Source organism: Sciurus carolinensis, chromosome 9 (genome assembly GCF_902686445.1).
Source record: "Sciurus carolinensis chromosome 9, mSciCar1.2, whole genome shotgun sequence".
NCBI classification, from domain to species: Eukaryota; Metazoa; Chordata; class Mammalia; order Rodentia; family Sciuridae; genus Sciurus; species Sciurus carolinensis.
The window spans coordinates 138,284,386-138,295,920 of NC_062221.1; the positions used below are offsets into that span (position 1 = coordinate 138,284,386).

Sequence of the window (11,535 nt, forward strand, 5' to 3'; positions counted from 1 at the left end):
GGCCCTGCAGGGGTCAGAGTGCAGCCCTGCTGATCTCTGGCCAGGTGTGCCATCCACCACCTCACGGGCTGTCAGAAGAACTGTATTTGAGGTCAGTATTCTGAGTTCTTGAGGGTGGCCACTAGTTCTCTGAGAGCAGAGGGGTCTCTGTGGGGCTCAGCAGACAAGGAGAGGACGTGTATCAGGTTTCTTCATGGAAATGTAGAGTAAGAACAATCAGGATTGAAAATACTTCTGTTCTCACCGAACACAGTCGGGTCTGGTACCTGATTTTTGCCAGCGTGCCCTGGCTACGGCTAGCCCAGATGAGCAGAGGGTTAAGGGAATTCAAAGTAAATTAAAAGTAGATCCTGCCTTTAAGAAAAACATGATTTTCAAAAATATGGAACCATCCAACCACAGAAAGGACATAAGATGACCCAGACCAAAATGGCCACGTGACCCACAGAGCTTCCTGAGGGTTCTCTCAGTGTTTGCCTGAGGTGTGGGTTATCTACCTGGGGACAGGGCTTTCTCTGCGTGAAGAAGTCCCTCACAGTGGGTCACCTTCCTGGGCTGCTGCCACAGCTGCCTTGTGGACCCTGCCTGAACCAGACGCCAGCCAGCTTCTCAATTGACTGTCCACTCTCCATGCTATCAATGTCTCCTCTATGAAGCACTGGCCTCAGGCTGTGTCGAATCCAGCAGGGAAGTGGGGACAATGTGTGGGATCACCAGGGATCCTGGCAAAACTTTCTGGGCGCCAGGCCTCCCCGGGCTCCTAATGACAAAGGTGCCACAGGCCTCAAGGCCCTAACCACCTGATCTGCGGGTCAAATGGCGGGAAGCTAAATACCAACTGACAGATGTTCCCCCGCGTGGCTCCCTGGCTATGCTGCTTTTACAGGTCTTGAGGAGGCTTGCAGAAGGGCTAACATTTGTTGAGCTCCCGCGGGCAGATATATTATGGAGCCAAGAACAAACAGTCAGTCTTTATTAAATAGTCACTGTGTGCTCACCCTGAGGCCCGGATGGAGCCTCGGGAGGTAACAAGGAAGATGGTGTGATCACTGCTGGCAGAGAGACTTGGCAAACTCCAACTCCAGGCCATGGTCAAGTGCAGAGGTCGCTGCCCTCCAGTGGCCAGGCATATTGAGGAAGAGCAGAGGTGACAGGTGGTTTCACAGGTGAACTCACAGGCACAGATTGTCTGGGGGGAGAGCTGAGGGGGGTTCTGGACTCGGTGCCAGCACCTCACCCTTCCCAGCACAGGAACCTTAAGGGAGAGGGGCTGTGCTGGGCTTTGCTCAGCAGGTGCCTGGGGCGACGGGGATGTGTCATATGAAACATGAGAGGAGGACAGAGATGTGACAAGAAAATGCCTCTCTGCAGGACACCAGGGCAGGGCCTTCCAGAGCATCTGTGCTGGAAGAGACCCTGGAAGCCCCCGATCAGAAGCATCCCTGGTCATGGGCTCCAGGCCAGCTGCTCAAGGATTGGTCATAACCTGGGTCCTGGGCCTTTGTAGGGGAGCAAAATGGCTTTCCTCTCCCCTGCTGTGTTCCCAGGTGGGGCTTGAGAATTCAAGTGACAAAAGGAAAAACAGGAGAAAGGTACACAATGGGAATAGTCCAATGTCGAGGAGCACGGAGGCCTTCATAAGGAAGGAGAGACCCCGAGAAGCAATTGGGTCTGGGGGTACGTATACCCTGATAATAAAATCCGGTCAGCTGTGGAGAAGTGGTGAGACCCAGGAAGGTGAACAGCCAGGCAGCAGAGGGAAGGCGAGGCTGTGCTGGGGAGGCTCACCTGCCCGGCCGCCCCAGTGCCGACGCTGTGATAAGGGTCACTCTCCTCCCGTCAGGAGAGGCAGAAGGCAAGGAGCTCTTCTGCATTTGAGTCCTCTGAATTGTCTGCAGTCCAAAGCAAGGCTCATGCCAAGGTGGCATCCTGGGGACCACACTCTGGTCCCCTTCACCTTCAGGAGGATCAGCAGGGATGGTCCCATGCATCTGGTGACAGCAGAGAGGAATTCAAGCTTGTGTGGGTGTCCACGGTGCTGGCCGTGGTTTCCGAGGGAGAACAACGCCACTCGCTCGGCTGCCCTCGGAGAGGCTCGGGTGCAGGGGGATGGCCCAGCCTGCAGGACCAAGCCCGCCGCGTGCTGGTGGCAGCGCTGTTGCTGCAGACAGGGGACGCCACTGCTGCTCCCTGCGGTGGTGGACGTCTCCTGAGGCCCTCTGCAGACGCCTGAGTTCATCCCTCCTGATTCGGCAGTGGGTGTCTGACCAGGCCTCCTTCGCGACCCGGCTCCTTGCTGTCCCCACTCTGGGTTCCTGCCCACTGACGTTGGCCTGGAGCAGATTGGTAGCTCCATCAGTCCTTCTAGCTCTTCCCCCAGAGTCATCTGCTTGGGGGAAGCGGCTCTCTGCTCCGCTCCCGGCACCCCTGTGACGGAGGGAGGCCATTGCAGAGGTGGATGTGGGAGGGGGCGGGTGGGCCAAGATGATAAAGGCCGTTGACCTGGTCCGAAGCACCCAGGTCTGGCACTGTGCAGCCCAGCTCTGCACCGTGCGCAGGAGTTAACCCTCCGGCCTTCACAGGGCTCCTGTGGCACCTGGTGGCTACTGAGTGATCAGGAACCCCACTGAAGGCCAAGCGGTTGCCCGTCGCCCCGCTCCACAGACCCTGGTGACGTGAACTGATGCAGGGGGGGTGGTGCCTTGCGTGAGGATCACCGCCATGCTCCTTGAGGCCAGGCAGCCTTTGTAGAACGAGCAGCCAGAGAGCAGAGGAGGTCAGGAGGACCCAGAGCTGATCAGTAACTGCAGTCATCATGAGGCTCAGCATTATAAGGCAACAGCAGATGGACAGATTTCCTAGCCTTCTGGACTCTTTTTTTTTTTTTTTTTTTTTAACATTTATACCTTTATTTTATTTACTTATTTTTATGGGGTGCTGAGGATCAAACCCAGCGCCTCACACGTGCTAGGCAAGCGCTCTACCACTGAGCCACAACCCTAGCCCACCTTCTGGACTCTTGCACACACTGCATGGTACAAACAAAACCAGACAGAAATCCTCAAAGCACCTTTTTGGAATTACAAAAAATAAATCATTTGTAGTAAGTCTATATGGTGTACATAAAGCAAATTGATATAAATATGTTTTATTTTAGGTAAGAACTCATAAAAATATAATTTTATCATGCTCTTTTCTTCTTAACTTTGCTTTTAGTTTCTGAAAAAACTTTGTCCTTCATGAGATTGCTTAAGTCAATTCATCAGCCAACTTACCTGTAGGGGATATTAACATGAATGTGCACTAATATTATTTTGATCACTAATATTCTCATTGGCCTTTTAGTTTCTTGACCAGTATTCCTTTTTCTTTCTGCTCTTAACTAACAGCTATTCTGATTAAAAATTAGTTGTCAGGTGGCTAAAGAAACAGAGCTTTACGCCTCTAACCATGGGAAAGGATCCAACCCCTGCGCTGAGGTCAGGCCAGGCAGGACTCAGCCCACGGGACGCGGGAGGAGCCAGCATCCAGACAGCCCGGCCCACAGCCCGGGCGCCACAGGCAGAGCCTTGCCCACGGGGGCAAACATGTACTTATTTTATAAACCAGAAACCCGAAATGCAAGTAGAGAGAGAAAACATGAGCAGAATGGAACGCCGTTCTAGGCACGAGACAGTAAACAAAATGAAAAGGAAATAAAGACTTTCTTGTTTAATCTTAAAGATCACCATAACATGCCTCTTGTGACACACGTGTATCAAACTTTAAATCATGATAATAATACCACTGAAGTGCACATGAGATATTCACAGAACTTATTGTTCCCCATGAAATCATTCCATTCCTTAAGGTTGAAAAGTTACCATCACTCTATGACCAAACGCAACAGAAGCAGAAAAGGCCGACAACATTTTAAGACTCCTGCACAGGGAAATTTATCTTTTATTAAGCAAAAACTATAGAATTTTTTCTAAGGGAAATGCTTTGCCAGATAAGATGGGAGAAGCAGAAGCCCGTGTAAAGGTCCCCTGCCTCTGGTTACCAGGAAATGCAGACTAAAATGGAGACAGGAGTCTTATCACACCTGCTGCAGTGGCTGCAAGATAAGGCACAGAGAACACCAGAGCCGGGCAGATGCCCAGGGCACCGGCTCTTCCTCCATGACTGATACAAACACTTTGGGAAACAGTGTTTCAGGTTCTTGAGAAGTTAAACGCCACTTACCCCAGCCTACAGAGAAGCCACTGTCCACCTAGTGCCCTCAGAGGCTTGTGCAGGGTGGTTCACAGCCACCTTATTCTTGAGAGTGGAAAACTGCAAACAACCCAAATGTCCATCCACATTGTGAAGAGCATCTCCCATGGACTAGCAACCCAAGGACAGAGCGCCAGTGCAGGCCACAGCCCGGACTCATTTCAGGAGTAGTGAGCTCAGTGAGAGGAGCCAAGCTCCGTCCTGCAGGACCCAACGCCGGGGAGCTTCCCAGGGGACAGAGAGCAGACAGGGACAGGCCAACGGGTAGGCAGGGACCCGGGGGCAGTGGAGATGTCCATATCTTGACTGCAGCAGTGTTTGCAGTACTGTGTACATCTGTCACAGCTTGCTGAACTGATCACTTCAAAGAGGTGAATTTTATCGTGTGTCAATTACACCTCGACAAACCCCAAGCACAGCCCTATCCATATCAGTATTTCTAGTGTGAAGACAGTGGACTAATTAGACGGAAGGGCAATTCTCACCCCATGATAGTTGCTGAGGTCCATGTCTTGACATTATTAAGACACTGAATCCTCAGTCACCTGATCTTGGCTGCAGAAGCATGTTGGACTTCTGCCCCCAGATGGCCAGCAGAGGGCGCTGGAGAGCAGACGCAGGAACGGGTTGGCCCGGACGGTCTTTCTGGTGGACACACACACCTTGGTCTCCTGAGCCCTGTGTCCTAGACAGGTTGATGGAATGGTCCCCTCACCTGTCTCTGAGCCCCATTTCTGACTGTGCTACATGAAGGTCAAACTCTTATTAAGTGCTGAACAGAAAAAAAAAAAAAAAAACCATGAGGACTGCCAACCCCTGCACCTTGGGGAAACCCTGCCACCCTCTGAGCTGCCAGGAGCCCTGGCAGGGGACCAAGGATCAGCCCCTTCCAGCAGGGGCCTTGGGGTGAGGCAACACCTCTCTCCCAGTTCGTGAGTTTGGCCTGGAAGCCGAGGAATCTCCCAGGCCAGCCTGGAAGCCTCTGGGGCTGAAAGCTCAGCTCAGGAGGGGTGTTGGGCTCATAGAGGAGACTGGCCAGCAGTGAGGATGTCAGGTTCTCTGTGTGGGAACCAGCAATGAGTTGCCTTCCATGGCCTGGGGGTCTCTTCTGGTGACCAAGAGGCAGTGTCACAGGCCACCTGTCCTGCAGCACAGGCTGAGGAGGGCTGAGGAGCTGGAAGGTGGTGACCTTGTGGCTATGGAGGACACCCTGCTTCAACAGGACAGGAGGGCTGCCCTCTCAGTGCCAGGGCCCAGGGTTCAGGCATCCTGGACATTTCCCCACCCTTGACCAAGTGTAGCAAGAGAGAAGTTGCTCTCCCATGGGTCCACGTGCCCCAGGGAGTCCTGAGCAGGTGGCAGAAGCAGGACCCCAGCCCACAGGGGATGGCTGTCCATTACGACCCCGACACCGGCCAGGGCCACAGGAGGCAAGGTAGCGCAGGTATGCAGCAGATCTCCAGGAAGGCTGCCTCAAGTGCCCATGGGAAGGACTGCAGCTGGCCTCCTGGGGGAGAGGGGGCACCTCGGAGTGCACCCCTCCCAGAATCTGTGCCTTGATGATCCACAGGGTAGCCCAGGAATCCGCTCAGAAAGTGGGGTGTTAACACATCAGAGAGCTTCTCCAGGGGACGTGACGGGAGTGGCGTGAGAGAGGCTGCCCCAGGGAAGAAGCCCACGGAGATGGAAGGGCCCCGCACGGAAGCACATTCCTGTGCCTGGACCGGCTCCAGGAGGCCTGCACGACCCTTCCAGAGAACAGGAGGTGTGGACCAGAGAAGGCTGGGCACAGGGACTGTGGCCAGCTGTGGAAGCCCATGGCAAGGGCCCTTTTTGGAAAGACGCAGGCCTGCTGTGGCTCTAGCTGTGTGTGACTGGGGCCATCTTGCTCGGGGCACACGCACAGGGAGGACAAGCGTGAGGGACCACTGCCCTTGGTGAAGAGGAGAGGCGTGAGGGGACAGCTTCCAGAAGCCCTCTTTAGTGGTCACCATAAGAGCCAGGTCCTGCTGAGCTTAGGGACAAGTTCCAAGCAACATACAGGCTCAAGGGCCACTGGTGGCCACTGTGGTCTCCTCAGAGGACAAGTCCTGGCAGAGTAAGCAGGGTCAGTCCACTCTTTGAAGAAGCACCGTTTAAACTCAGTATCCTCCAGTGCTAAGCCCATGGTGCTGGCCCTACCCCACCACAGGGGCAGGGACCCGGGATTCCCAAGGGGACAGGTCAGGCTTGAGTGGCAGGCACTAAGTTGGTTGACATGGAATGGGGAGAGGAGGAGTGGGCAGAGTTACAGAAAGCCTGGCCTGTGTCGCCACACTGCTGTCCCTGCCCCCAGCTCAGTGATGCAGGGCCCCTGAAGTGGACAAGAGACCTGTCACACACAGCCGCTCGTCGGCACGGCCTCCATGACACGCAGCCGGCTTCCTCTGCCAACACCCTCGTCCTGAGCATTTTGTCCAGGCTGATCTCGGGTAGAGGGAGGAACACAGACAGGGTCCAGAGAGGGTGCCCCCAACACTGCAGGAGCCCCCGGCCCCTGCCTGGGCAGAAGGGGAGACCTTCGGCAACGTGTGCTTATTTCCAAAGTCCCAGGGCTGTGAAGGCCAAGGGGTTCTGTGACTGCAGCCCGAAACCATTGGCTGCTCCAGGAGAGGCCTGGGGTCAAGTCCCTGGGGCTCTTGACAGGGTCCAGGGAGCTGCGCTGACAGCCGCCGGCCTGCAGCTCCGCGTCATGCCATGCCTTCCTGCAACCAGAACAGCCTGGAAGCCTTCAGTGACTTGTCGCAGATGAGAGGGTGTTAGAACCACACACGTGCACACTGCACACACTACACACACACACACAGCCACACACGCACATGCACATAAACAGGTGCACACGCGCACGTGCATGCGCACACGCACACACACACACAATGTCTGTGAAACCAAAATGAAATTCAGCAGATTCTCAGAATTCCTTTATTTGAAGAAATTGTACGTTGGATCCCTGAAAAGGGTCAAAAGAAGACAGAAAACCCAGGAATTCAGGAAATAAGAAGCTGGTAAGACTGTGAACTTCCTTCTTTCGTCTCAGCAGATCTGTGAGCCAGGGGTGTTCTCTCTGCAGCCAGCACCTCTTAGTTATGACAGTCTAGAGAGTCAGACATGGGACACTGGTGAGCACACAGGGGACAGGACAGCACCAAGCTCAGAAGTCACTCTGCCCTGGAGTCCCCTCATGGAGGACAGGCCGGGACCAGGACCACCATCCTGAGCCTCTCTGCGAGGCCCATTCCCCGAAAACTATCAGAAATTTCAAGAGGACCTTGGGGTCACCAGGGAAACCCCTCAGAAGGGGTGCTCTTGGGAGCGCTCAAATGTCCTAACAGAAACAGGAAAGTCATCCCCAGCGACCCCTGAGCTCTTTCCCTGGTTTCGAGGGGGTGAGTCTGATCCTTATCTGGCCAAAACTCAGAGTCAGGGGCGTGGAGACTGGGGGAGGGAGGTGGGCAAACCTGTGCCTGGGGACAGAGCCTGTGGATGGCCCTGGGGGAGCGTGTGGTGGGCAGAGCCTGTCTCGGGGGCAGTGGGGTGGAGGGGAGGCAGGGAGGAGGGAGCGGGACTGGTTGCTTCCAGGCCCATCCCTTGGGCCCAGCCTGGCGCACAGCACTCGGCAGCGTGGAAACACAATGGCAGGATCGCAGTGTAGATGCCACCCGCCTGCACAGGACTAGGGAGTGGCTGAGGCCAGCTGGTGTGCTGGGGGCAGCTGACCTGACTGCAGATACGTCTCTGTGGAGGGCCAGAGCTGGTCCACAGCAGGGCCACCCCACGCCTCGGGCACTTCCCCAGGGGGCTCGCTGGGGCCTCAGCCAGCTCTTTCCGCCCCCGTCCCTGCCTCTGGGTTCCTTCTCCAGTCCTTTCCAACGTGGGGACCCAGGAGGGACTCGTCCCGCCAGCTCACCATCCACAGGCTCCGGGAAGTAGCACCAGGGCCCCTCAGAGGACTTGTTGGAAAAGCAGCAGTGTCGGGAGGCGCATTTCTCGGTGGTGATGCCCGGGTAGCCACAGTCGCTGCGGGCGGAGACCTCCATGACACACTGCTCTAGCACTGGTCGCGGGAGGGAACAGTGCCAAGGCCCTGTCAAGCAGGGGGCTTACCGCAACCTCCAGGCCTGTTCTCCCATGGGGACAGCAGGTTCACAGCCCCCTCGCATCCTGAGGGGCCGCCTGGAGGTGGTCTTCCTCAGAACTTAAGCTTCCCAGACCCGGCCTGGCCTCCCACAGGTGTGAGCCCGTGCCGTGGTCACCGCGGTCGGAAGATGGAGGACGGGGCCTTGGGAAAGCACTTCTCCCTCAGCCTTCTGCTCTGGGGGTGCTGCGCCACGACTAGAGAAGGCTGGCCAGCTCCTCTTAAAGACGCGAGCTGTGGATCAAAGCTTTGATGCCCAGCACTGTACCCCTGGGGAGGGCTCTCGCTCACCACCATGCGTCTGTCTCGCTCCCTTTCAACAAGCTCTGAGCAGCAGCCTCGGGCAGGAAGCCCTTCCCAGGAGTGTGGACCGGCGAGGGGCCCAGGCGGCTTTGCTCTGTGCCAGCCTCCACACTACAACTTTGCTTCTTGACAGTAAGCACAGACAGGAGGCTCATCCCCGAGTGCTCCTGAAGTCTGCACGGCTCCCTGACCCTGGAGGTCTGTGAGCTGTGCTGTCACTAATGTTCTGCTACACGATTCTGTTTACCCTCGGGAGCTTCCTCCAAAGTCGTGATATTAAAGCTAAAAGGAACCCAAGACATTTTTTTTCCCCCTCAAACAAAGCAAAACTGATGGTCCACACACCTGTCTTCAGGGCAGGTGGGCGAGGTGGGAGAGGTGGGTTCAGTTTCTCTCCCGACTAACCAGCCTGCGGAGCTCGGACTAGCTCTAGACTAACACCCAGGCCTCCACAAGCTGCTGCTCTGGACCCTGAAGCCAGGTCCAGGCTGCTGGCCGCTGGCCCAGGAGGGTCTGGCTTTCTGAAGATCACCTTGGTCAGGGAGAGGGTGGAAACACCAGGGAACCCCACCAACTTTGTGGTCATAGCAACACCCCTTGACGAAGCACTGGTCCTTGGAGATGGAGGGGAAGCCACAGTCCTTCCTGTTGTAGGGGTTTATCCTGGAGCACCGGCAGCGGGCTGTGGACAGAGCTGCAGTCAGCACGCCCGGCCCCACACACCCTCCTCAGGAGCTGCAGGGACCCCGCCTCCCCCTGTCCAGGGAGCAGAGCGAGGGCTTATCTTGCCCACCTTTGAACTATGCAATTTCCTCCCAAGAAACTGACAGGCCTTTGCCGACATGGTTTTATTAGTTTAAAAGGTAAAGAAAAGCCTTCTGCAGAGAGTGATCAGGTGGACCAGGCAGAAGTTAAAGTGAAAGGTAAGCCCGGTGAGCCCAGGGGCTGGGGCCCTCCTGTCTGCCCGACCACCATGGCCACCAGCCTTCTGGGTGGTCTGAGGAGTGGAAAACCCAGGTCCCTTCCCCTCGGGAGCTAACTCAGGACTCCGCCTTGGTCCTTCCAAGGGAACAAACGGGAAGGTCCCTTCCCTTCTCGAGAGCCTCCCCAGGGGGCAGAAGCCCTGCAGGAGGCAGGGCCCCACTCCCACCCACCTGCCAGGGAAGAGACAGAGTCTGGGGTCACCCGTGGGCACTCACTTACAAGGATTCTGGCCCGCCACCAGGACGCAGAGCCCCAGGACCAGGAGCACTGCCAGTAGTTGGGCACCTCGAGGTCCCATGCCGGTTCCACCGCACCCCAGGGCAGCCTGCAAAATGCCCCGTTCCCGGGACCAAGGGAGTTTTATCCTCTTCTATCTGTTTGTTGAACAAGCACTGTTGACCTTCCCCGCCCCCACCCGTGGCCCCAACCTCCAGCTCCTTTGTGAGAGGGCGCTGAGATAGCCCAGAGTGGAGGCCGAGAAGAGGCGGAGGAAGTCCTGCCCCGCGCCAGAGGCCTCCACCCAGCGCACTCCCTGCACACAGCCACCCGCTGCCCTGGGCAGGAAGCCATTCCTGCCAGGTTACTGACGTGTAAAAGGGCCACGTGCATGTCTGGAGTTGGCACTTACAGGGTCACCCCCAGGAGCGGGGGTTTCCACGTGGTGCTCCTGATAAAGGGGGTGGCCACCACAGGACTTTTATAACTGAACAGCACGGCAGGGCAGCAGAGAGAGAGCATGGGCAGAGGAAGAGGGGACTCTCTCAGCACCGCAGGGACACCTCCAGGGCTGCAGCACAGGCCCTGTCTGGCTCCTCTTGGCCCATTGCAGCAGTGGGGGGCTGCACCCCATGGAGAAGGGGCTGAGGAGGGACATGGAGTCTCCTGGAACCGGCAATGTTAATGGGTTGGTTCTCAGGCTGGGCGTAGCCAGTGGTGGGGCGCTTGCCTAACATGGAGGATGCGTTCTACCGACTGAGCTATCTCCCCAGCACCAGCATCTTTACTTGTGTAGGAATTCTCTGTATGTCCTCAAAGACGGCATCTGGACCCTGGCCCACTTCCGGGGGTCAGATGCTCTGAAAAGGTGGGGTTGTGGATTGGACAGAGAGAAGAAAGAAGTCAGGGGTACACATCCCAAAATAAAATCAGAGGGGCATGATGGGAAGGAGAGAGGGACCCTAAGTTCTCAACCCCAGGGAAATCTCCAGAGGCTGCTGATCTGTGAATGGTGGGTTGGGCAGTCAGTGACCAGGGGTGCATGGACGCCAAACCCCTGTCAACAGCCTGCCCCGTCCTGAGGCTTGGAGGGCACGTCTGCTCCCTCAGGGTCCTGCCAGCTCTGGCTCAAGCCCCTCCAGCCACCCTGCACTGTTCTCCAAGGAGCAGCTGGGAGACTCAATCCTTGAAAACCACGCCCATAACCCTGTCACCCTTTGTCTCCACCCAGACGTAAGTGCTCTGCATCACCCTTCTCTCCAGCACCAGCCCCATTCTCTTCTCTGTGTCCCCTTCCTGGCCCTGCAGGATTCCACTGAAGCCCCCAGACCCCTCTCCTCCTGCTCTGCCTCTGGCCTCTTGCCCCCTGGCCCCAGAGGAAGCCTGTGACTCCTGGAGGTGCTTCTCACACTGAGATGGTTCAGGCCGCCGGACTCAGGCCCTCCACCCAGGATTCCAAGGCCCCCGTGGTGCTTGAGTGCAAATGAGAAAAGGGAACCTTTCTTCCAATTTCCTTCCCTGCTGGGAAATCGTCGTCACAGAGACTGTGTCTGAACGGAGAGCAAGCACTCTGCTCTGGTTGGAGTAAGCACCCACGCGCCTCA

The 11,535-nt window shown here is 56.5% G+C and overlaps 1 protein-coding gene across 2 annotated transcripts; it reads right to left on the reverse strand.

Moving 5' to 3' along the window:
* Nucleotides 1-7,232: 7,232 nt before the first annotated feature.
* Tff2 (trefoil factor 2) lies at nt 7,233-10,121 on the reverse strand. Of its 2 annotated transcripts, none has more exons than XM_047564770.1 (4): nt 9,935-10,121; nt 9,303-9,413; nt 8,201-8,347; nt 7,233-7,387 (listed from the first exon to the last, which is right to left on the reverse strand). In XM_047564770.1, exons 1-4 carry the CDS (start codon nt 10,011-10,013, stop codon nt 7,374-7,376), a joined length of 351 nt encoding a protein of 116 aa, XP_047420726.1. In that variant the 5' UTR covers nt 10,014-10,121; the 3' UTR covers nt 7,233-7,373. The 2 variants fall into 2 exon arrangements, with proteins under 2 accessions (XP_047420726.1, XP_047420725.1); XM_047564769.1 differs by having other exon boundaries at nt 9,264-9,413.
* Nucleotides 10,122-11,535: the final 1,414 nt, after the last annotated feature.